Here is a 27,443-nt window from a genome sequence, read left to right as displayed (position 1 = left end):
TAAATTATTAATAAAAGTCATGCAGTAGAATTAGAGATAAGACAGCCTGGAAGTATGGAAACTAGTTAAGAAAATAATAATTGCCAAGAGAACAGATAGAGATTTGAACAAATGTAATATTTAAGGAGGTAAAGAAGCAGACCTGAAAGATATTTAAAAGACAGAAGTGATAAGATACAATGTTACAGATATAGTAAAATAAAATTACTTAGGGCTAACTTCATACTTCTAGAAGGCTTTGATCATGGGGCCACCTTCCAAGGTAGATAAGAGACAGATCAACAGGGTTTCTGTTATTTTTCTGTATGGGGTGGAGGATGTTCAAAGAGTATACAAATTTTTTTGATACACGGATTTTGTGAGACTGTTAAAGAGAGAAGGCAGTGGGCAGTTGGATGTTCGAGACTAGGGTTCAGAGGAGAGATCTGTGCTAGGGATATAAATGTACAAGTAATCAACATATAGGCATTAGTTTACTATCTCTGCAAATCAAATCATGAGGAAGGAATAAAAAAGAGAAGATCATGGAACTAAGGAAGAGCAGCAGGAAATACCAACTTGTAAAACCCTCATGGAGAAAGAAAAGCACAAATAAACAACAGCAAGGTAATAAAGATCATCCAGGGGAGGAAGCAGATTCACAAAGAAGAGTAAAAAATGCTGCAGAAGTAAGATAATGATTCAGAAGAACCTGCTGAAGCTGGTGTCAGAAATCTCCATCAGAGCAGTTTCAGGAGACCACTGGTAGCAGAAAGTGTTCTACTGTGGAAAAGTAGTAATGGGCAGTGAATAAACAGATCAGTGTGGACTATGCTTAAAGAAGCATGGTTGTTCAAGGAGAAAAGCAAGTTAATTAGTTAGGGAAACTAGTGTCTGTTTTTCTTTTCTTTTCCTTTGTTTCTTTGGAGAGTGTTTTTCTTTTTTAAAGATGAAAGCGTAGGCTTCAGAAACAGAATCAAAAAAGAAAGACTAAAAAACAGAAGAGTTCACTATTTGAGCAGAAGTCCTTAAAGAGATGAGAAGGAATAAGACAGAAGAAAGATGGAAGAATTCACTTCCATCTAGAGGAAAAGCTGGTTTTTCTTGTAACTGAAGTGAGAGACATAACGGTAGATAGTGATAACTTACAAGCATGAGAAGAGGAAGTCAAAGGAGTTCATTTCTAATAACCTACTCACGGCTACTACATTTGACTATGAACTCAATCACTCTAGAAGGCATCATTTACACTGAAATAGGGTATGGTATGTAAAAAAAAAAAATGTAAATTTCCAAAATAATTTGTTTAAATACTTACCTTCCATAACATCTTTTTCAATTATTTTAACTACTTCTGTTTGATTATTTGTCTGTTGCTTACGAATAGATGTTTTCTTGAATTTATTCACCATACATTCCTATAAAACAAATAGGAAGAAAGCCAAAAAGTTCTCAGTGAGCACTTAGAATACGCTTAGCAGCAAACTCAGCCTATGGAAGATAACCTCTGTTACAGAAGAACTAATATCTGTTCTCAAGGAGCTTACAATTCAGTTGAAAAAGACTATCATAAAATACAAAGAAATTACTAAGACACTTATAAAAAGTATTTGCTTTCAAAATGTATTTTATATCAACAATAGCCAACCTATGGAAAGAGACCAAATGTCCACTGACTGATGAATGGATAAACACAGTGGAATATTACTCAGCCATCAAAAAAAAAGGAAATTGTGCCATTTGCCATGACATGGATGGAGCTAGAGTGTATTATGCTAAGCGAAATAAGCCAGTCAGAAAAGGCAAATATCATGGGATTTCTTTCACTCATATGTGGAATTAAATTAAATTTGGAAACAAAACAGATGAACATAGAAAAAGGGGGGTGGGGGGAGAGAGAGAGGGAAACAAACCAAAAGAGACTCAACAATAGAGAACAACCTGAGGGTTGATGGAAGGAGGTGGGTGGGGGATGGGCTAGATGGGGGAATGGGCATTAAGGAGGGCACTTGTCATGATGAGCACTGGGTGTTGTATATAAGTGATGAATCATTGAATTCTACTCCTGAAACCAATATTGCACTGTATGTTAACTAACTAGAATTTAAATAAAAATTTAAAAAGAAAAAAATGTACTTTAGGCATAAAGAACAAGAGAAATCAAGGAGAGTTAAGAGGTCTTCTCAAGGCAGTTGAGTACTTAAGTCCTAAATGACAACTAGGAACCAGTTAAGGAATGAAATTACAGAAAGAAATGTTTATAAAGGTACACAATTCTGCAAGGATATGGAGGAATGAATGATCATTGTATTTCTAATCCCATAACAATTGCATGCTTTTGTCCAAATTAACTGTATGTACAATTAGCAGTCTAGCTCTAGTCCCCTCCTTAAGCATCCCTGGCCCCAACTATCCTCCCCTTCTTCAAATCCCCCTGCCTACATTCTCACTCCTGGCCCTTCAACTTAACTGTGCCATCTGTGGATATACGAGAGTGTTCTCTTTCCAATTACCGTTAGTTCACAGAGGGTGGTATCTGTGTCTTTGGTCCCTGCACAGCACCTTTTGTTAAGTATTCAAGAAAAACTGTTGAACTGGTGACCACACACTGATAATATAAAGGACACCAAACAGACACCCACTCTCTGGCTCTGAATTCAGACTGCCACTTAACTGAGTCACTACACTGCTCTGAGCATGATCTTTCATGATAAAAAGGAGTTGTGCTGAGGCTCAAATGAAACAATGAATGAAAGTACCCAGCACAGCACAAGGTACAGAGTAGACTCTCAGTGAATGATAGCTGATTCTGCATCAATAAACAGTTGTTAAAGGAATCCTTTTCCTGACACCTCTGCTAGAAAGTAATGTGAAAAACATAAAATCATCTCTCAAATTACAAATCTAAAATCTATTACAGAGGAATTCACATCTAATTCTGAGCTAATTTTTTTTAAGAACTCTTTAAGTAAACAGTAAACTAAATTTTTAGAAACTTAAAATGGGAGAGAGATGGGAAACTGAAAAAGTAAAAAATTAAGATATCAGATAAAGTGCTTCTCATTTTAAAAACAGCTACTTACATGCAAAAACTCCATAACTACTTTATCAAATTTGGTTTGTTTCTGAATATGATCTAGTGTTTCCTGGTGTGAAGAACTTTCCAGATGTAGTTCAATATCTTTTTCTTCAAATGTTCGGAATTTACAAAATGAACATGTGAATGCCATTCTATAAAGAAAAAAGAAGTTTTTCTTTAAATATTACCTTATTTACTTAGAGTTCATAAGACCACACCAATAAAACTAATTTTACCAGCATAAATGATTTCCTTTATTCCATTTTATGGTTGATCTAAATTTAGCTGAAGTCAGAAAAACCAGTATTTCTTTAAATACCTATTTGGACAAAACTGTTATTATACCACTTTGCATTTCTGGCCCACCCTGGAGCTTCTGGGTACAAACGATGGAATCAGTGGATCTACTTAATCTAGTCCTAAGCTATCCACTTCAAGCCTAGACTAGTTAGAAAGCCAAAGCAAACTTCAAAAAATATCAAGTTCCAAAGTTCCACTACTTATTTTATTTTCTGTTCCACTCTTAGCTTGCAATCCACCAAGGCAGTATCAACAAAGCCAGGTGGAACGCCAGACAACCGTAATTCACTCTCCTGGAGCTCTTGGGTGAGCAAAAGCCTGCCCTCTAGGGACCACTTCAGGATGACTGACCAGCCTGGATTAGGAGCCACTCGAATATGAATTTCCCTTTTTCCTCCCATAAAGTATTCCTGCCTTATGTATTCTTGTTATTTCCTTTTCCTTGAATTATGACAACAGTTTCTTAACTGGTTTGTCTCCAGTCTCCATTTTCCAATTAATTCTTTATACCACTATTCTATTTATTTTCCTGGTTAAGATTATAGGATAGGATTTAGAGCCTACTCCTGGGTTTATATCCTAGTCCTCTTGTGTAATGTTGGGCAAATTACTTAACTTCTCTGGGCCTCAGTTTTCTGATCTTTATGAGATGAAAACCCTTACAGAAGCACTGTGACGATTAAAAAAATTAACATATAGAAAGCCCTTAGGACAGTTCCTGGCACATAGTAATAATTCAATTAATAATTGTCATTTCCTCAAGGAGGCAACAGCACTTCATTGCTCAAAATACCAGCTTCACGGACTTAAGCCTCAAAAAACAAAGTCAAAACACTTTTAGTTACCATTTAAGAAGGTTTTTAATCTCTCCTGTATCTTTTTGGCTTTAACCACTAAATACCGTTAACAGTATCTGGCACACGGTATGTCTTCATTATTTAAATTAGATTACACTTTTCAACCCCCACTAGATTCATTTTCAATCTACACAGCTTTCCATTTCCTGAATGTCAATGAAACATCCCTGTTTCTTTGCTTTGACCTCGAGCCATGGCCTCTACCTGGGCTGCCTAACAGCTCCTACTGCAATCCTACCCTCCCTGAGTCAGTTGAAATACCACCTTCAACCATTTCCCTGATTTTCCTGCACTCCTACTGAGAAGTCATCTCCTGTAAGACACTTTGTACTTCTCTTTTGGCACTCTTCCCCATATATTGTTGTTTGTCTATACCTCTCACACCCCTGTCCTCTTCCCCTCAGGTTCCCTTCTTTATTATATTGAAAGCATTCAAATATCCAAAAAGAACGTATCATAAGAATAGTTATTTACTGTCAATCTCTTATCTTCCTAACTCAAAATAAAACTGCTCTGATAAATTAAAATAAGTTTAGACTATTTTAAATGGTTCTTATCCTAAAGTGACAATTTAATTGAACTGACATTCTTTGGCTTATATCCTCAGATTTATATTTAGAGTTATGGAGAAAACAGCTAAATGAAAGTTCAGTTTTTTCATTTTCTCCAAGTCACATATTTATTACATAACATGGATATATCCTATCCAAAGCTACAATTTTTAAAGGGGGAAGTATTCATAGGGTAAATAGAAAAATTAATCTTATAATGTAAAACATCTCCAGATTCCTACACACCTGAAACAGAGTTCATTTCAATTTGTTTCCACCCCTGTCAAAAGAAGGAATTCTAGCAACAGTGGCAGAGATACTCATAAGGACCCAAACTAGCTGCCTCTTAAATACTAGAACTTCTTTTCATGAGTTAATTCTTAATTAGCTTAATCTTATTGTTTACAAATTATGAGTAACAAATCAGAAAGAACACAGGAAAAAGTTACTGAAGCTGGACACAAAGATTATACAAGTACAGCTGACCCTTGAACAACAGTGGTTTGAAAGGCACAGGTTCCTTGTGTGCAGATTTTCTACAGCACAATTCTGTAAATGTATTTTATCTTCCCTAGGATTTTCTTAATATTTTCTTTTCTCTAGCTTACTTTATTGTAATAGAGTATATAATACATGTAACATACAAAATATGTGTTAAATCAACTGTTTATGTTATCAGTAAGACTTCTAGTCAACAGGTGGCTATTAGCAGTTTTGCAGGAATCCAAAGTTAGACATGGATTTGTGACTGTGTGGAGGGTTGGCGCCCCTAACCCCCATGCTGTTTATGGGCCAAGTGTAATACTGAGCTCACTAAAATCAAAGACAGTCTAAGCAAACAAAAAAATCTGGGAATTCAGATGCCAGTGAATTTTCTTTTACTACATTTTACATGAATAAAATCAACGTATATATTAAAACCAAGTAGTAACAAAGAATATCCTGTTTAATATGGAAGAAAATACAATTTAAAAAATATCTCCATGGAAAGGTCTGCAGATGCTTACCTTAAAAAGGTTATATTCTGAACTAACATAAAGTTTTAGACTTCTAGAAAATTCACTAATGTGTAATATTTCATTCCCCTCATGCTACACAAAACAAATTAACTTTTAAAGAGCAAAACTAGGGGCGCCTGGGTGGCTGTTCAGTTAAGCATCTGCCTTCGGCTCAGGTCATGATCCCAGGGTCCTGGGATCGAGTCCCGTATCAGGCTCCCTGCTCAAAGGAGAGCCTTCTTCTCCCTCTGCCCCTCCCTCCTTCTTGCACACACACACACACACACACACACTCTCTCTAACTCGATCTCTATCTCAAATAAAAATCTTTAAAAAAAAGAGCAAAACTATATTCTGAATAGAAAATACACTTAATTTACTTTTTAAATTTTATAATCTTTATTTTCCTAGGATAAGCAGTAATTTAAGAGAAAGATGATGGAAAAAAAATTACTGTCCTTAAAAAAATTTTTCTTTTCGACTTTTTCATGCGTATTTTACATGTTATATATATCACTTTTTCTACTTCGCCTGCATTTTCTCCATGTTACTACAGGCTTTATAACCTTCATTTTCAACAATGGCCTAAGAGCCCATAAACGGAAGTATCAAAACTTACATACACTTGACCACTTGCTATCACGGGTATTTATTTCATGTTTGGAGCTATTACAAACAATGCTGTAATGGCCATCTTTTTAGATTAAACTCTTTTATACTTTATATTATTTTCTTCGAGAGATCACCAACTATAAAAAAAATTCAAGACATTTTTAAAAACTGCTAAATTGGGGCCACCTGTGTGGCTCAGTCAGTTAAGCTTCCAACTCTTGTTTCGGCTCATGTCAGGATCTCAGGGTTGTGAGATGGAACCCCGCATTGGGCTCAGTGCTGGGCGTGGAGCCTGCTTAAGATTCTCTCTCCTTCTCCCTTTGCCCTTCCCCTCTCTCCCTCTCAAAATAAATAAATAAATAACCTGCTTAATTGCTTCCCAGTAATTATAACCATATTATTTGGTTACCAACAAATTATAATAGTGTGCTTTGACTGTTTCATTGTTAGTAAATCAATGTTTCTTTTCTCCTCTCACTAATAAAATGCCATGCTATTATTTAAATTTCCAGTTTATCTTACAGTGAGTTTCAACATTTTCCTGAAAATTATTAACTAACTGGTGTTCCTTCAGCCAATCATGTATTGAGCATCATGTTTTCTTCCTTTTTAAAAAACACTGGTCAGGGGTGCCTGGGTGGTTCAGTCAGTTAAGTATCCAACTCTGATTTCAGCTCAGGTCATGATATCGAGTCCCACATCAGGCTCCTTGCTGAGCATGGAATCTGCTTAAGATTCTCTGTCTGCCTCTGCCCCGCCCTCCAACTCTCTCTCTGTCAAAAAAAAAAAAAAAAATACTGGTTGGGTGATATTTATCTTAGACATTAATCATTTCTTGTGTTTATAGTATTTTCCAAGTCTGTTTGCTTTCAAGTTTTAAATTTTTATTTCAAATAATGTGGTCATTATTTCCTTTGTAATTTATTCTATAACTTTTAAGCCTGGGGGGGAAAAAAACTTCTGCAGCGATTATTTATAAATATTCTATTTTAGTTTCCTGTTATTTTCCATTTTGTAGGTTCTTTAATCCACCTGGATTTCATCTTCACTGGTATAAGAGGATCTAAACTATTTCTCTTATTATTCAGTTGTCCAAGCAATCCCTCTCCCCCCATTTTTAAGCAAGTCCCCTTTTGTTTGCAACCTCTTCTTTATTATATATTATATTCTTACATATAACACAATTTTTTACAAGTTAATAATTCTATTATACTAATAACCTTTTTCTGGTACCACATATTTTTGACTATTATAGCTTTGTAATGTTTCAATTATCTAGAAAAGCTAGTACCTACTCATTTACTCTTCTTTTACAGAATCTTCTTTGGAATCAAGATTCACAAAACCTGTTACATTTCTAAATATTTAGTTTTCCTATCCAAGAATATCACTATGTCTCCATGTACTCAAATCTCAAGAAGACTTTGTGGTTTTCTTCATGTTATGACATGTATTTCTTTTTAAGAATACTGTATTTCCAGGTATTTTTTATTTTTGGATTACCATTATGAATGTAACTCCTTTTTCTTACATTTTCTAAGTACTGACTGCACATAAATACCAAAAAATCTTTGATCAAACCTTTTCATTTGACGCTCATGAATTTTTTCATATTCCAATTAATGTATTTGCATTTTCTAGGAAACCGTTTTTAATAAGACCAATTTTCAGACTCTACTAAGCACAAACCTGTATCCATCTCCGTATTTCTCACTGTTTTTTTCTCTTCTGCGCCTTTGTTTCTCTCGCCGAGCCTCAATTCGTCGCTTTTCTTCTTCCTCATTTTTAGGGTCAGTTTTTGCTAGGATATCAGCAAAAGTCAAAACTAAAAATCATTTTTCCATTCTCCCTTTTCAGTCTCCACTTCAAAAATTATAGACATGCAAGGTTTACTTGCTGACCACAATCTAAGTTGAGCTCACCAGAAAAATCAGAGTTTGAGATGAACCAGTATTTCTGAAACTCCATTCATTTGAATACCATCATCATGAATTCAGTGCTTTTAGATAATTTTTTCATGTTCATATGACAAACTACACAGTAATTATAATTGTAGAAGTTAAACCGGTGAATCACCTAGTATAGTACTAATCAGTCATGAACATCAAAATTACTCAGATACTTTTTAAAAATGCACATGCCCTGGGGCGCCTGGGTGGCTCAGTTGGTTAAGCGACTGCCTTCAGCTCAGGTCATGACCCCAGGGTCCTGGGATCGAGCCCCGCATCGGGCTCCCTGCTCTGCGGGAAGCCTGCTTCTCCCTCTCCCACTCCCCCTGCTTGTGTTCCCTCTCTCTCGCTGTGTCTCTCTCTGTCAAATAAATAAATAAAATCTTAAAAAAAAAAAAAAAAAAGGCTTCTCACATGATTTTGAGTTTTGTCTTGGGTGTTATATTTATTGTTGGGAGCTATTGTTGAGGATATAGTATTATCCCAATACACAGAATCCCCTTTAGAGGACAAAGGGAAGACATTTTTCATGGTTCCTGATACCAGGAAAAGGTGTGTTTCTTCTGGAAAATTAATTTGCTTTTAATCTTGTGGACATGACAACTCTTAGAGATAGTCACATTTCCAACTTTACATTGTTAAAAAAAATTTTTAAAAACCAGCTGACCCTAGTTTTATGCATTTTTTCTGGACTCTCAGTTCTGTTCTGCTGATCTATATGTCTGTCCTTGTGCCACTACCACAAGGTCTTGATTACTGTGGCTTTGTGGCAAATTTTGAAATCATGAGTGTGAGTCTTTCTATTTTGTTCTTCTTTTTAGGACTGTTTCCTCTATTTTAGATGCCTTGCAATTCCCTATGAACTTTAAAATCAACTTGTCAATTTTTGCAAAGAAGTCAGGTGGAATTCTGACAGGGATTGTACTAAATCTATAGATCAGTTTGGGAGTATAACCACCTTAACAATGTTAAGTCTTCAGATCTATGAACCACTTACTTAGTTTTTCCATTTATTTAGATCTTCTTTAACTTCTTTTAACAACGTTTTGCAGTTTTTGAGGTATAAGTTCTACACTTCTTTTGTTAAATTTATTCCTGAATATCTAGTCTTGTTGATGCCAGCATCAATGAAATGGTTTTCTTAATTTCATTTTCAGATTGGCTCTTGATTTTTTTAACAATGTAAAGTTGGAAATGTGACTATCTCTAAGAGTTGTCATGTCCACAAGATTAAAAACAAATTAATTTTTCAGAAGAAACACACATTTTCCTGGTATCAGGAACCATGAAAAATGTCTTCCTTTTGTCCTCTAACGGGGATTCTGTGTATTGGGACAATACTATACCCTCAACAATAGCTCCCAACAATAAATATAACACCCAAGACAAAACTGACTCAAAATCATGTGAGAAGCCTTTTAAAACATATAGATGCTCTGAGTCCATCCTAAATAAGGATTTAGGGAAGAGAGGTGGCCCAGGGCATGTGCATTTTTAAAAAGTACCTCTGGGTAATTTTGATGTTCATGATCAATTAATAACTACACTAGGTGATTCACAAATCTAATTTCTACAATTATAATTACTATGCAGTCTGTCATATGAACATGAAAAAATTATCTAAAAGCACCAAATTTTTAAAAAATTGGAAGTACCTTAAGCCATAGCAATTATGTTTTCTTACTTACTAGGTGATTTGCTGAGGCTCATCTTCTCCACAGGTTTTGCTAGCTTGGGTTTCTTGATAAAGGTTCCACCAGGCTTATTAAATGGTTGCATCATTTTTCTCTTTATTCCTCTTGCAGCGGCAACTGTCACATTGGTGGGTTTGTTTTGATAGTCAACAACAATTCCAGGTCTATGAATGCTTCCAAAATCACTCATATGCTGCAAATTTGTGAAATCAAGAAATATTAGCATAGTATCCAAAGATAAAGTAGGAATTCACACAAACTTTACGTGTTATCTATCTAATAATTTTCACCTGCAAATTCCCCAGAATGTAACTAAATTTTACATGTCACTCTGAATAAACACATTGAAAAGCTTTGAATTATTACATGAACTCAAATCCAGTGAATTAGTATTTTTATTTCCAGTAGAACAAATATGGATATTTCCTACTTATTTTTTTATTTGTACCATTCAAAATTACTTGAGGTCATAAACAACATATGTGCCTGTCAGAATATTACCACTTGTACAACTCTCTGACAACTCCTCTTCAGAGTTCCTAATTGATGTTTTCCCATGAAAAGACCTTAAAAGACATCTTTATTTCACTAAAACCTGGCTTAAAAACTAAGATGCATAAAGAAGACCATATCTGAAGTCTGAAGTAAAAAAGATCCAGAAATCCTTTAGGATTTCCCCCTGTTGAAAAAGGGAATGAGAAGGCGAGATGGAACATTAGTATGAAATAGGAGAGTTAAAGCATAACCATGCATCAACTTCCAGGACACACTTCAGATAAAGAATTACATCTGACGTTCCATTCACATTCTTACCTAGAGAAACATATTCTGACCCAGAAGCCCAAGAAGCGAAAGTTTACAGACGAAGAGTCATGCAACCAAACGACTCTTGTGTCCCTTCCTCTTCTCTTGTCATTAACAAAATCCACTACACCAAGAGGCCACATGTCCACAGAAATTTATTCTGCTAATCTTACTTTTAGAAGATAAAGATTGAGGAGTAATCTGAAGAGAAGGATCCAATGGGAATTGTACAAGTGAAGATTAAAAAAGAAAGTCCTGTTGGTTCATCTACTTCATTAACAGGAGGAAAGAAAGAAAAGTCCATTCAGACTAGAATGGTGAACACAAAGTACAGGAATGCCTGTTTTTCTATTGTGAAAACAAAATTAATATTTGAAGTCTCATTAAAAAAAAATCATTTGCCTAAAGTAATATACAGCATGGAAAATGTTAAGTGTTTTTCAAATTTTCAAACTGGAATTGATTTTCAACTTCAAAAACCAAAGCCTACTACCCCAACAATTTTCAATTAACCTATAGTCACTAATTATGGTGGAATAGCAACATATCAGTTGCTTACATTTATGTATTATGCTTAGGAATCCCTAGCTAACCTAGTAGACTTGAATAGATTAGTGTTACCAGGTAATTTGTAGAGTCACATTAGAAATATCTTCATTAATTATCCATTAAAGGTGCAATGCATTTTACATTAAGTAAAGGGTAACTGTTATAAATGCAAAATTTCTACACAAAAGTGACAAACTACACTCATGTACCAAAGGCTAATGAACAGTTAAAAACGTGTGCCCTACTACATTTTTTTTTATCAGAAGTACTTTCCTCTGCAAAGAGAATATTAAGAGTAACTGACTTAAAAAAAGAAAAAAAAAAAAAACATTTCTTACATTAAATCAAAAATACAGTATCCTTCATATGACCAAACTACAAAATTCCACAATCTACATACACTTACTAGGTAAAATTTCATGTCAGTCAAGTTACCTAAGACCATAAGTCATTATCTTTATACTATGTCCTGAAATAAAACACTTGAAGACTAGTATATTTACTCATGTAAGCAATGATTTACAAAATATTACTTCCTAGGAAGGAGCGAGAGACATGTTTGTACAGGTAGGAACTTATTTCTCAATAGTATAAACTAGTGACACAAGGGAAAACAGAACACCCAGCAATGGGACATATTGCAAGAGAGTGAGTTAGTAATTATAGTGACCACAAATCATTCTACAACCTATTAAACATATCAACTTCTTCACCATGTAAACATGGCTAAGCTACCCTCATCTATCACCAACTTTTAGTCCCTTGTGTTTAATGTGAAATATGGAGCTCTGAAGAAATTCTATGTGCTAGAGTTAGCAGCAAAGTATAAACATTTTATCATACATTGCACCTTTAACCTACTCAAAAACTCCAAAGGGTTCAGTTACCTTTTACAATAATCCAAGAACTGTCCCACCAGCAAAACTGCTAGTGTTTACAAGGAAAAATGCAACTCCTTTTAACCCCTTTTAGACCAAAACCTAATATCCTCACCTTTTTAATAAAGGGAGATTTGGCAAAACTTATGAACAATCATCTCACACTGCCACTTATTTTCTGAAGTGCTGGAAAAACTTTTATAGGCAACCTAAAAATTATGCTTATGATTGAACTTTTGCTTCAAAATACACTGGGATGAACAGTGTTTATTCTAGATGAAAACCATGGTCTTGAAAGGGTTTAAAAGAGTGACTAGTGAAAAGAATCTGAAAAGATTCTGTTGTACTTACTCCTCGGCCTCGGCCTCTGCCTGTTGATGGTCCTCCAAAAGCATCATAGTTTCTGCTTCCAAACGTACTTTCAGGATAAGCAGGCGTTCCTCTCCCCCGAGAGCCTACAGGTGCAGGCTTCATATGGGGTGAAGAAAAACTGCTGTAGGAAGAGTAATTCTCTCTTCCTCTGTCCTCCATAAACCCAGGCCTCAATTTTGAACGGGAGTAAGGTGCTTCCCAGCTAGACCCGCCCTGGTTTCTACCTCCGAAAGAGTCAAGGCTATTCCGGTAGGAGCTCTCAAATCGACCACCATAACTACCTCCGAAGCGGCTTTGTTCGGGTTCATTAAAACCATAGCCAGATCTGTACAGATCTCGCCCACCCAGAGAAGACCTGGAGTCGTAAGACTCATAAGGTCCAAACCTGGAAAAGTTGCACAGTGAGGGAAAAAACAAAAGTAAGCTTACTAATGTTAGACAATTCAAAAGACAAATTATCAGATGACATTTATCAACTAAAATTCATTTATACCATACTGGTTTGCACAGTTCTACTTTTATTCACACCTGATTAGGGCTGGGCAGTTCAACATGAGACCAGATAGAAAGCTATCTGAGTCAGTTTTTAAATATGAATTGAGTTAAGTAAACCTTAGCTTAAAAATCTGCTTTGTAGCAGCTTTTCTATTTTATTAAAAAGATTTGTCTGTTGGTATTTAAGCCCAGCCCTAGTCTTGGAAAAAGTCATTTACTAAAGTTCACAAACTACTCAAACTTTCTTTGAATCCATCCCTAGTATTGGAAAATACCAAATATTTACAATATTTTGGCTTTCAATAGGGACAAAAATTGAAGACTACACTAATATAAGCTATTTGTGACACAAAAGAGATCCTTTTGCACCCCCAATAATCTATATCACAAAACTGCTTCATTGTGTCTATAGCAGTCAAAATTTGGAGAATTATCTCTGGTTATGAAATTTGATATCCTGCCCAGCTTTGGGTAAGGTCAATAATCAATCCTCAGTCACTTTCCACTTGTAGACTAGCAAATCTAACAAATCTAAAAGGATAAGCACATAAAATAGAACATAAAAGTAAAAGACCACCAACATATACCCTCTGCACATAAATATCAAGGCAGATGAGAAAGAATACATTTTAAGTCTTCAATTATTTAAAAAATTCTTTCCTGGCAGGAAATTATCACATAAAACTACTCTAAAAAAGGGGAGCACACAGTCTCCTCAAGGTTTTAATAGAGTCAACAGAAGAAACAAATCATCTTACTTCTCACAAATCCAAAGCATGGATTACAAAAGTTGCTTGATATCTTACAACATAGTTTTATAAAGGCCCACAATTACACATGAGATAAACAATAACATCTACATAGTTTATGCACAACACATTTACAATGCAATAGGGCAATAACGGATATATTAAAACATTTAAATGTGTTACATTATTTCAATTATTTACAGATCACTACACAGAATGTACTATTTACTTCTGAATCCTGGTAACCATATAAAAATTATTCCTCTTTCCAACTCTTCTTAAAACATCTATCACATAAGCAAAATTGTTGTATCTGTTCATTTTTTTTTATTTTCCTCTACTATAAACCATAGTGGCACACTTGAAGCAGAAAGAAGGAAAGTAAGCATCATTCAGTCCATCCTTAAGGAATCCAGATCCTTCAACGTATGAAGAAGGAGGATAGTTTCAAATGTTACCTAACTAGTTATATTTAGTAGAAATATCTGTGCCTCAAAAGGTATACCGCCTTTGCCTGAAATGTGGTCAACCCTAAAGCCTATACTAGTTCAACTAGTGTTAAGCTTTACAAGGTATCAACAGTGAAATATAAAAACAATCTAAACTCTAGTGCATTAAAATAAACAAAGGTATAGTATTCATGGCTTTGATACAATGCTCCTAGCTTAGAGCACAGTGTTTTTGGTATAAGTAGTACCTGCCAATAAATAACCTAGACATGAACTTAAAGAACGTTTTATTATTACAATATGTTCTTACAACTTACTCTAAAACTGAAATTGAAAGAATAACTATCTTAAATGTTTCTCAGAAACTGAATGTTGCTAGACTGGTTCAGTTAAACCCATTCCAGTCAAAGACTGCTTTGCTGCTTTACAGAACACCCCATATTAGAAAAGATACTTTTAAAACTCATAAAGAAAAAAACTTCACAAATAATATTTCCAATAACATTTTTATATCATTTGTTCAGAACATTCTGAATGATAAGGAGTTAAAAGTAAAAGAAGTAAAAAAAAAATCACTACTGAAGACAGAAAATCTTACTCTACTGTATTGAAATGAAAATAGCTACTTGAAGTTTTCCTAAAATAATGTCTGTCAGTGATCCTGAGATAATTTTTAGAACCATTAATTAACACCTTTAAACATTTAAGGTGATTATTCAATACCAAATAGTGAAGTTCAAGTATCATAACATGCGTAAGGAATACTTAAATTAAAATATCCAGAATCTTATAGTCATCTAATTATTTGGCCAAGTGATTAAGCAATTTACCTGCTACCCCCACCACCACCACTGTGATTGTCCATGCCATATGACTGGTTTAGGTAGGAGTCCATGGATCTTTGACCCCCATAGGATCCATGGCCATAGTCACGGTCCATCCCTATAAAGAGTTTAAAAAGAAAAAAATTAAATGATGCTCACCTTTACTGGCACCCAAAAGAAGAATTTTTAGATAAATATCCTTGAATGTCAGACCTCCATAAGATCCGGGGCCATAATCACGATCCATTCCTAAAACAGAGTCAATAACAAAAGGTCAGTAAGATATACCATTCTCTTTGGGAATCTTTGCATAAAACATGAGATACTCATATCAGTTATCTGAGATAATAATTCATCAATAACATTTAAGCTAAACTCACACTAGACATGGACGGAAAAAACTCACAGAATAATCTACTGAAAAATCAGATTTGCTAAGAAAATGTAATTTTTCAAAAAAAAATTATCAACTAAAAACTTCTATGTTAGCATTATTTTCAATTTAGCCAATATTTATTTGACTAGGGTACTCCTTTAAGGTTCTGTATTAGGAATGATACAGTATGTAATCAACAACAAATAATTCCTACTCTCAAGAAAAGTCAGCATTTAATAATGTCAAAAAGAAAAATTTTTGTTTTAAGTATAGTTTTTGCAAATAACTGTCCTCAAAATGTCTAAAAACCCAGAAGCAGCCACATTTTCAACTAGCCTAATTTCAATTTGTTCATACATTAACTGAAATAGACATTTTAAAAAAGGAAAATCATGGAGTAGGGGGCTAATCTGTGGTACTACGCCTGTAAATAATAACAACTCAACAAACATTTAAATCCTCAAATACTCTGAATAAAGGGAATGAATGTGAACTCTAGCAATTCAAAACACTAAAAAAAATTCTAATACATTAAGGGTACTGAGTATATTTTATTACACTGCAATTCCACCTATATCCCAACCTCTTACATGAAAAATACAACAAGAGGTAATAAAATGAATTTACTACGATTTTAAAAATGAAAAAATTTTAGAATCATTTAGAATGTGTCCTATAAAGTCCTTTAAAATCCTTTATTACCACCCTCCCCAAATTTTATGCACTAATAAATACAATAGTATACATAGAGCAAATACCTTAATTTGTATTTTTTTAAACACTAAATTTTAATTACAATCACTTCAATATTGCTGGTCCTAACAACAACAATAATGACAACAGCAACAACTTCACAAAAATACCACGCAGAATCTTGCAACTTTAAAGCTGGAAGCAATCTTATTTTATAGATTTAAGGATAAAATTCAATCTTATTTTATAGATTAGGGAGCTAAAATCGAAACAGATGAAATGATTTTCCCAAAGTTCAGTAAGTATCCGCCCCTCCAGCTTTATGCTGTTGCTTTTACGTGAAACACTCTCCTCTAAAACCCCAAATATCTGCTTCTTGACATCTCCTCTTTTAAAGTCCATTTCAAATACTAACCCTTTTCAAGAACACTTCTAGTGATACTGTCTCAGTTGATCATCATCTCTTTCTTCTAACTATCTACAAGTCTGTAGCTCTTATATGATGCTTATGATACTCTGCCTTACATTCTGAGACTTGTGGCCTCATCTTAAATGTACACTAGGCTTGTGGTCAGAGTCTGATTTTTATTAATTCTCTTATACCCCAGAGCCACAGTTCTCAAGGAATAGTCTGTTCACCACTGGGAGTTGCCAGGACCCTTTCAGGGATCCACAAGATCAAACAATTTTCATAAATAATACTACAACATTATATGCCTTTTTCACAGGGTGACATTTGCACTGAAGATGCAAAAGCACCGGTAGGTAAAACTGCGAGTGCCACAGCACAAATCAAGGCAGTGGCACCGAACTGTACTAGCAGCCAATGCAGTCCTCAACACGGCACACTTGCGGTAAAAAATAGTAACAGAGAACTGCCATCTCCACTTACAAAAGTCCTTGATGAAGCAGTCAGAATTATCAGTTTTATTAAATCGTCACCTTTGAGTACACTTTCTCTCTGATATTCTCTAGTAAAACAAAAAGTACACAGAAAGAAAGCAATTTTGCTGCATACCAAAGTAGCACAGTTTTCTCCAGGAAAAGCCATTGTGCAAGTGCTTGGTTAACTGAATTAGCCACTTTTACAAGGAAGACTATTTTTCCTAGAAAGACAGACCAACATTCAAAAACTAGGGTTGTCCGACTTGAGCATTTGGCAGACATTTTCTCAAAAATGAACAAAGTAAAACTGTCAGTTCAAGGAAAACAAGTAACAGTATGTGCTGCCAATAATAAAATTTGATCTTTCAAGTGAAATTTAGAACTTTATAAAACTTGTATGTACCAATATGCATAACAGAGCACAAAAAGTTTATCAATATGCAAAAAGTACTAATGAGCTCTTTTACACTGTTTTTTTTTCATACTAAGACTTCCAATGAGGTACGTAATTTACATTTACGACATATCTCAATTTCAACTGTCTACATTGCAAGTGCTCTATGCGGGTAATGGACCATATTAGACAACACCGTTCTAGACTAATAGAATAGCCAATTATTTGTCTTTAAAGTTGGTAACTTATGCTCATACAATCACAGATAGAGGGCAATTTTGAAATTAAAATAAAAATTTCAAACTTAAAAGCCTTCTTCTAAGCCTCATATTAAAAATAATCTTAAGGGGCAGCTCAGGTGGCTCAGTAGGTTAAGCATCCAATTCTTGGTTTCACCACCGGTCATGATCTCAAGATCATGAGACTGAGCCCCACCCTGCGCTCTGCACTCAGCACAGAGTCTGCTTGGGATTCTCTCTCCCTACACTCTGCCCCTCCCACTGTTCACTTGCTCTCTCTCTAAACGAATAAATAAATAAAATCTTTTTAAAATATAAATAATTATAATCTTAAGAGTTAGGTTCAGTTAGGTACACAAAGTAAAAAGTCTTGCATTTTGTTATTTCTGCCAATTTCAATTTTGAGCTCACAGAGGCTGTATTTGGATACTAAATCCTTTTGTTTTTTATTCTGTGTGTTTTTATTTCACTACGGAGTCATAAATTACTAATATTTCTTGAACACCCACCTTTTGCCAGGCATTGTGGAGTACACAAAAATTAAGAGAGCCACCTTTACATGGCAATGACTTTGGCTTATTGTTCATAGTACTGCTATTATTCAGTTAATTAAAAAGGAAAGAAGGAAAAGTCTTTATACTGTATGTAATCAGTGTGATTATAGGGATATAGATTCTACAAGATGACTGCTTATATATGAACAATATTCTTCCAGGTTACCAAATGAACTTAAAAATCACTTTAAAAATAAAACTGTAAGAATATAACATTATACCTTTACTATTAATATTAAATGAAACTAATTCACTCAAAAATAAAACTGACCTAATGTTTTAAATCAAATCTATTGTTTCAATCACTCTATCATACAAATAAGCTCAACAAATATTAAAACTTAGTTACAATTAAATCACAAGGAAGGAGCTGAGGAGTATAATAGGAAAAAACAACTGAATTAGGATCAAAATAATTAATGAGGTGTGTGACACTAAGTCTTGAATCGGACCACTTTTCACCATATCCACACTTCCAGCATCCTGCTACAGGCCACCAGCATCTCTCACTTACATTACTTCAACAGCCTCCTAACTGGTTTTCCTGCTTCCACTTTTGCTCCCTTTGTTTATTCTGAAGAAAATAGCCAAAATAATTCTGTTAAAGTTTAGGTTTAAATCATGTTCAATGCTTAGTAACTTCCAATGGCTTCCCATCTTACTCAAAGTAAAAGCCAAAGCCTTAAATAATTTGTAAGGCCCTATACAGTGGCTCTGAACCAAGGACAATTTTGCCCTCCAGGGGACATTTGACAATGTCTGAAAGCACTTTTGGTTGTCAAAACCGAAGGGCAGGTGCTGCTCACATCTAGTGCAAAGGCGAAGGATGCAGCTAACCAGTCTAAAATGCACAAGACATCCCCTGCAACAGAGAATTATCTAGTCCAAAATGTCAATACTGCTGAAGTTGAGAAATCCTGCCCTATATAATTCACCCCATCACTTCTTAACTTCATCATCTACTATTCCCCCTTATCACTCCAGGTATACCAGGCCCCTTGCTGTCCCTAGAACACAATAAGTATACACCCATTTTGGCATCTGCTGCTGCCTCTGCCTGGAATGCTCTTCCTCTGTGTCTGTACCTCTCAATCCCTCCACTCTTTCAGGTCTTTATTTCCTATTCTCTCTCTTAGATATAAACAAATTATCTTTGATTTTCAATGCCTCTGGCTACAACTCTTACCACTCTGACCTTGTCTTAAGACTGTTCAGGGGCGCCTGGGTGGCTTAGTCGTTGGGCATCTGCCTTCGGCTCAGGTCATGATCCCCGGGGTCCTGGGATGGAGCCCTGCCCGCATCAGGCTCCCTGCTCAGCGGGGGATCTGCTTCTCCCTCTCCCACTCCCCCTGCTTGTGTTCCTGCTCTCGCTATCTCTCTCGGTCAAGTAAGTAAATAAAATATTTAAAAAGAAAAAAAAAAGACTGTTCAGCAAAAATCATCTGCTCTAGTCAGAACATTCTTCTTAAGTCTAGGAGAACCTGAGTGGCTCAGTTAGTTAAGCGTCCAGGTCTTGGTCTCAGGATCATGAGTTCAAGCCCTGTGTTGGGCTCCATGCTGGGCATGGAGCCTATTTACAAAGAAAAAAAAAACCCCAAAACAAAACAAAAAACAAAAAACCATTCTTCATGAGTCTCTCTGAACCACAATGCACTCAACCCTATCTTTATTCCTGCTTTCCCTCTATCTGGAATGCTCTCCCTCTTTTGTCTGCTATTTATATAAGAAGTTATTATGAAGCAGGAAGGAAACATGGAAACACTGGAAATACAACTTCCTTCCAAGAAGTGGTATGAAGGGAATTTGGAACTTGACAGGTTTTCCAGTACCTTTTAATTCATCTCAGTCACTGAAAAATACAACGCTAACAATGAATTGTATTGATGGCTTCATTTGGTAACTACACATCTTTTATATTCTAAAGCCTACAGCATTCTTCCTCTAGATAGGCCCATAGCTTGCATCCTCACCTCCTCAAATCTGTGCTCAAATGTCACCTCCTTAATAAGTCCTTCCCCAACACACACACACATACTACCACCACCACCCCTTCCCTCTGTCGTTTTTCTCCTAAGCAATTATTACCATCTAACATACAATATATGTTACTTCTTTATCTTGTTTACTTTCCATTTCATCCCACTAGATTGTACGCTCCCCCCAAGGGCAAGAATACGGGCTGCTATATTGCCAGCTCCTAGAATAGTATCTGATATACAGCATTCACTCAGGAAATATTTGTTAAATGAAGTCAAATTATATCTCTGAAATTAAGCTCCTCATTTATAAAATATAGATAACCTAGACCTCAAAATAATGTCAAATAATGATCTTTAACCAGCAGTGCATTCCAAAATCATTCAGAGTACTTTTTCATAACATGCACAACTAGGGACCACTTGTCTAAAATTAAGATACAAGAGGACTAGAGTATGACCTGAACAGATATACTTTGAAAAAGCTCTCCAGGGAAATCTAACAATCACAATGTTGTAACTTACATTAAGAGAAAAAAATGAAAGTCATAACATTAGTAAAACATTAATCCAAAAAAATATATGCATCCCCATGTTCACTACAGCTTTATTTACAATAATTAAGATATGGAAACAACCTAAGTGCCCACTGAAGAATGAATAGATAAAGAAGATGGGGTATAGATACACAATGGGATAGGACTCAGCCATAAAAAGGAATGGAATCTTACCATTTGCAACAACACTGATGGACCCTGAGGGCATTATGCTAAGTGAAATAAGTTACAAAGAAAAACAAATACTGTATGGTTTCACATGTATATGGAATCTAAACAAACCAAAAAAAAAAACCACACAAGCTTATTGATACAGAGAACAGATTGGTGGTTACTAGAGGAGAGGGTAGAGGTGGGCAAAGGGAATCAAGAGGTACAAATATTCAGTTATAAAAAAATAAGTCATGGGGATATAATGTATAGCATGATGACTGTACATTAAGAAAACAAACTTCTGGCCTGGTATGATTCTGCATTTCAAAGTCCTACATTTAGACATTAAGTCCAACTCTCTGGTAAACACTACTAGAAACTGAAGCCTTCTATCATTCCAAATGTCTCTCTTTGGTGAAAGTTTTAGTCCTACTCATTCCAGTTTAAAATCTTGGACCCATTTTTATTCATTCTTCTCAATTTTCTACTCACTACTAGTCAGCTTGCAAGTTCTGCTAATTTTCTCTAGAAACTTCTTAATATTTTAAAAATTATTATTGTCAGGTGCCTGGGTGGCTCAGTCGGTTAAGCATCTGCCTTTGGCTCAGGTCACTGTCCTGGGGTCCTGGGATCTAGCCCCAAGTCAGGCTCCCTGCTCAGTGGGCAGTCTGCTCCTCCCTCTCCTTCTGCCCCTCTCCCCCACTCGTGGTCTCTCTCTTACTTGCTCTCTCTCTCAAGTAAATGAATAAAATCTTTAAAAAAAAATTAATTTTGTCATCTCCCAAGTTCAGGGTCTTTAAGTCCTAACACCTAAATTTATGAAATGGTTTCTTAGCTAATTTTCCAGTTTTCTTTCTTTTTTTTAAAGATTTTATTTTTTTTTGAAAAAAATTTTTTTACTTTTTTTATTGTTATGTTAATCATCATACATACATCATTAGTTTTTAATGTAGTGTTCCATGATTCATTGTTTGTGCATAACACCCAGTGCTGCATGCAGAACGTGCCCTCTTTAATACCCATCACCAGGCTAACCCATCCTCCCACCCCCCTCCCCTCTAGAACCCTCAGTTTGTTTTTCAGAGTCCATCGTCTCTCATGGTTCGTCTCCCCCTCCGATTTCCCCCCTTCATTCTTCCCCTCCTACTTAAAGATTTTATTTTTAAGTAATCTCTACACCAAACGTGGGGCTTGACCCTACAACCCCAAGAGCAAGAGTCACATGCTCTACCAATTGACTGAGCCAGCCAGGCACTCCTAACTTTCCAGTTTTCAATCTACCTAAGTGTGGATACAAATCAAACTTCCTTTGCTAATTTTATTATGTCACTTGGTATTCTTGGCACCTGGGTGGCTCAGTGGGTTAAGCATCTGCCTTCGACTTGGGTCCTGATCTCCAGGTCCTGGGATGGAGCCCGGCACCCACTGGGTTCCCAGCTCAGAGGGCAGTGTGCTTCTCTCTCTCCTTTTAACTCTCACCCTCAACTTGTGCTCTCTTTCTCTCAAATGAATAAATAAATTCTTAAAAAAAAACAAAAAACAAAAAAAAAAACTGCATTCTTCAGGGGGGCCTGGACAGCTCAGTCGGTAGAGCGTGCAACTCTTGATCTCAGGGTTGTAGGTTCCAGCCCCAGGGTGGGTGTAGAGATTACTTAAAAATAAAAGCTTAAAAAACAACAACAACAAAAAAAAACAACTATATTCTTCAGCATTCAATATATACTGACCACTTCTTATATCTTGAGCCTTTTTAACCCATATCAAGTACAAAGTTTCTCTAAACTCTTAGAGATGATACAAAGAAATTAACTGGATAGTAATTATTCTCATAAAATGGCACAGCTTTACTTAGTAGTACATTTGCTTCAGTTTTATTTTATGAATGTATTATATTCTGTTCCATTTCTCGGGCAATCAGGATATTTACTTCCACTCTGGGGTCCTTTTTTTAACCTCACTGAATTGTTCCACATTCTTTTTTATGTTATCATCCTGCCTGGCAGAGTCTTAACTTTAATAACTATCAAAACAACATCCAATTGTATTCTGCATACCTCCTATGATTTTATCTAGCTCTGTAGTCACAACTCTAACGTCACACTTAAGTCAATAAATAATCAGGCTTTTTCATGTGCTCCTCTAGACAGCTCTTTATATACTAACACATTTCGACACATTAAAGCAAATGACCTCAAAAACAAGGTCAAAATGAATTACATTAGAAGGAATATAAAATCAAGCCAATAATCCACTTAATCTACATTATTCAATACCAAAGCTTCTCATTCAGCAAAAATAACTCAGCTAGTTTCTTGTAACTCATCACTCAGAATGTAGTCAAGGCCTTTTGGAATAAATTAAAGGAATCATAATTCAAATAAAACAAAGAGTCAAACTAATCTGAATAGCCCTAACTTTTCTGATCACAAATTCCCTAATTCAAATACTATACACAGTATGACAACATTAACACGGAGCAGTGATACATCAAGAGACAACACAATGACTGAAACAAGGTAGAACTGGCTTTTTACATTGTTACTTTATGTGCATGTAGAGAAAAACTGAAATGCATTCCCTTAACATATTTAAGAACAAACGAAAGAGGATACTCACCATTAAAGCCCTGATAAGTATTTCTGCAAGCAGAGTGTGTGTAATCTATGAAGACACATTTAACAGAAAGAAATTAGTACAATATTAGCAAAAATCTGAAATTACATACTCATCTATTCAAATGAAACACAATTTTTAAAAATGCCATTAACTCACTTATCTGCAAAATTGGGGTATAAATAATTACAAATATTTCATATGGGAAAACACAGATCTCTTCCTCTTCACTATCTCCCCAAGAGGCAGGTTTATCATCCAAATTATGATAATGTAAAAATTAGCTTATAACACCTGATATATAATTGCCAAACGAGGAATCCAGTACTGATTTATACAGGGTAACAAAGGGAAAGCAGACAGATTAAATTATGTATCAAATATTGCAAAAAGGGCCATCTGAGAATTGATTCTATGTAACATATAATTTTTTCAAAGTTAATATAGTTCTTTTACCTATTTGCCCTCTAAGGTTTTCAAGATTTTATTGGGGAATGCATATGCACATATGCATCTGTATGCCTGTGCTATATCTATCCAGGAAATGGCATCACCAAAAACCATATTGGCAATTTCCGTCAAAACTGACTTGGCAATCGTTAGATCCTTTAATTAATTTTACTAATAAATACTAAAAGAAAGGTCACTCGGATACAACAGAATCCAGCTATACTACATAGGATTAGATTCAGACATATTGTCAAGTCAAATTCCACTCCCAAATACAGCAGTATAGGCTAAGAGGAAGCAAGAAAGAGGGGGAGTATTTTCTCACTGACACTGTTTATAATTTTATTACTGACACTGTTTGGAATTGTAGGCACATGGTGACAATAAAAGCAAACATACTAAGTTTTATTATTGTTTTTCAAGTCTCTACAGAAAATGGATTCTCCTGCGGGGGCGGGGGGCGGGGGCAGAGACACCACTCCCATTGTTCCCTCCCCCCTAGGGAGCTCCCGCTGTACCATGGGTGTTGATACTGTCATCAAACTTTGGCATGAAAATACAATAATATATTTTTTTAAGTTTCATTCCTAGCTTTGGCACTTCAAATATTCATAGTTTAAAAGGTATCTATATCAAAATGAGTCAAAGTCCAACCAAAACAAACAAAAACATCAGTGTGCTAGTCTTAAGAGCTGAACTCCCTATTTCAAAGTAATTTAAAAGGATCCACAAAAGGGTTATTCTAGTACCCTTTCACATACTTAGATTTGGCAGCTTTAATTCTTTGTGGCATGAAATCAAATCAAAGATCAAAAGATCTAGTCAGACTCACACGCTGGGCTCACACTACATGCAATGTTAAAGAAAACCAGGTTTTGGTTGGGTTTCGGACTTACAACTAGTTAGTGAATCTGTTTTATTAGAAACGTCTGGCTACTCAGGATTAAGTCCAGTTTAATCACTCAAACCCTTCTTCACCTCTCCCTAATGCTGTCATTACCGACGCATTTTATCTTGACACCAATTCCTATAAAAGTTAGGCAAGATTTGAAGACAAGGTGAAGATGAAATTAATTTTATTTTGTGAGCCCGTGAAAATGGTTTAAAGAACTAGTGTGAGAGTCAACTGAAAGGTATTGCTGAAATACAGTTTATTTAAACGGTAAGTCCAACTCAAGCGGCTGTGCACAGACCTGAATTTGAAGGGCATGTGATGCTGTGCTAGAATTCTGACTAACTTAAGTCCCATCCATACACAATCCAGAGGAAAAATGCTTTGGTTCACAGAAGTATTTCAAATTAGGGATTAACGACCAGGTCATTTTGGTGGATAAACATCCTAGTTTGCTAGCCGGTAATATCTTAGTTTCCATTCTGTACAGATATCTACCTATACTTGTCACTTACAGACGCCCTTTAAACTCAGCTTAAACTAAAACAAGAAACATCCACCGTGAACGAGCCTCTGAAAATTGGTCTGGTAAGAAGCAACCTGGTAGAGGATTTACTAAACGGACGAGCTGGGTCGCCGCCCTGTGGGGCGAATGCGAGACGAGGCAGGGGAGGCCCCACTCGCCCCTCTGCTCGACCCCGGGGAGTTGGAGGCGTCGGGGCAATTTCCACGCACGGCGGCCGGGGCGAGTCCGGAGCTCGAGTCCGGGGCCCGAGTCCGGAGGCCGTGGTGCTCTGGGCGCGCCCTTCCCCGCACCGACGCCGGCATGGAACTCCCAGGTCCCCGGCGGCAGCGGGCGCCAGACGGGCGCGACAGGGCGCCGCGGCTCCCCACACAGGCCGATTCCGGGCACTGGGCCCGCGGCGGGCGGGCGGCCTCCGGGCCCGCAGAACAAAGCCCACACGGCCATCTTGAGACCGTAAACAGACCCCCGGGGCGGCCACCCTGCCTCCCGCCCGCCGCGGCGACCAGCCAAAGGCTCTGCTTACCGTCCTCGAAGTCCATGGCGGAGGTTCGGGGCTCACAGGCTCGGCGGCGCTGGGCTGAGCTGTGGCCGGCGGCGAACACCCGGGACCCGCAGTTCCACACCACCAGTCCGCGCGACCGAAAGCGGCGCTACCGGCCCGGCAGCCGCAGGCCACAGTGAGGCTGAGGGGCGGGGCCGGCCGGCGCTGCCAGCCGGCGCAGCGCGGCCTGCGATTGGTTGGCGCCGGCTGGTGGGCGGGCCCTCGAGTGGGGGCGGGAAGCAGGTCCGCTGTCACGCTCCGGGGTGTTGACCCTCTTGGAGCCGCAGAGGAGGAAGGAAGGTGGAAAAAGGAGCGCCAAAGACTGACTAGGGTGACGGGAAAGCGAACTGGGTGTTCGGGAAATTCTGGCTGAGGCCCGCCATGTTTGATCCTGGCAAGAGCGAAAGGATCGGGTTGGAATACCTTCCTCCTGCCCAAACTAATAAACCACGTGCCGACCTTTTGCTTTTTATTGGCTGGTGACGATTGTACAGAAAATGTTAAAAGTATTTATGGACTGTTTTGCTGTGGAGACGCAGAAGTCCTGGACGATTTTTACAACTGTGTGAGCCGAGGAGAACAGATTGCTGAATAGGAAATAATTATGGGAATGATCCAAGACAAGCTATTACCAATTTCTGAATTTTAAGGTGCAAAATAAAGGGGCTGTAAAAGTTCAAAGACAGAGAAGATTTGTGGCAGAAGTCGTCCAGAACTTGAAGAACGACCATACGCAAACCCCCACACATATTGGTATTGTAGTCTTGCCACTTGGGAAGTAGTGTTGGGGAAGTGGGCAAAATTATTCACCCCACAAGACAATATGGAAAAAGACAATTGTTCGTTCTGACCCTGCAGCAGCTTAACTCCAGGTTATTATTATTATTATTATTTTAGTAGAGCAAATAGTGTCAACAATGAGTTCATCACAGGATAGGAAACCATGAATCAAAACCATTTTCTCTTCTCTGGGGTCTGCTCAGTTGCTGGAACCAAGTTCCAAGATGGCAGCCTGTGGAGATAGGACTAGAGGAAAAATTCACGGATACAACATATGTATTACTGTAGCCCCAAACCTTGACAGCACATTGTTTCTTCCTCATCGCTTTCCCTCTCCACCCCTATTGATTCATCCAGTTCTCCACTCTTGTTTTCTTCTTTTTTTTCCCCCTCCTATACATGTTTTCTATTCACCTGAGCTGAACATGTTGAAAACTGAACTCATTTCCCCCCTCAAACCTGCTCATCCTTATTCTTTCATCTCTTTTAGTGGTGTCATGAGCAACCACCCACTAATCCTAGCCGGAAGCCCGATTCATCTAGTCAAGACACAGGCTTCTCCTCCCTCCCCCGTCCACACTGAAGTCTTTCATCGGCTTATTACCTCTTAAAACGTCTTAAACTTTGTTCCCTTTTCTCCATTCCCACTGCACTGCCTGTGCTACCTGCACTACT

The 27,443-nt window shown here is 36.9% G+C and overlaps 1 protein-coding gene across 2 annotated transcripts in view; it reads right to left on the bottom strand.

The window, feature by feature from the left end:
* The window catches only part of ZNF326 (zinc finger protein 326), a 34,930-nt gene extending 8,822 nt beyond the window's left edge, over positions 1-26,108 (bottom strand). The window contains exons 1-9 of one of the 2 annotated variants that reach the window (XM_021689957.2): positions 25,971-26,108; positions 23,583-23,627; positions 15,353-15,388; positions 15,146-15,257; positions 12,602-13,007; positions 10,014-10,212; positions 8,066-8,177; positions 3,063-3,210; positions 1,298-1,397 (exon numbers count right to left, since the gene is read on the bottom strand). In XM_021689957.2, the coding sequence (XP_021545632.1) occupies positions 1,298-1,397; positions 3,063-3,210; positions 8,066-8,177; positions 10,014-10,212; positions 12,602-13,007; positions 15,146-15,257; positions 15,353-15,388; positions 23,583-23,627; positions 25,971-25,986 (1,174 nt within the window). In that variant the 5' untranslated portion in view covers positions 25,987-26,108. Of the gene's footprint in view, positions 1-1,297; positions 1,398-3,062; positions 3,211-8,065; positions 8,178-10,013; positions 10,213-12,601; positions 13,008-15,145; positions 15,258-15,298; positions 15,389-23,582; positions 23,628-25,970 lie in introns of both variants that reach the window. The other variant, XM_021689958.2, reaches the window with a different exon arrangement.
* Positions 26,109-27,443: the final 1,335 nt, after the last annotated feature.

Source organism: Neomonachus schauinslandi, chromosome 4, assembly GCF_002201575.2.
Source record: "Neomonachus schauinslandi chromosome 4, ASM220157v2, whole genome shotgun sequence".
NCBI classification, from domain to species: Eukaryota; Metazoa; Chordata; class Mammalia; order Carnivora; family Phocidae; genus Neomonachus; species Neomonachus schauinslandi.
This window is presented reverse-complemented; position numbering and strand designations above follow the sequence as displayed.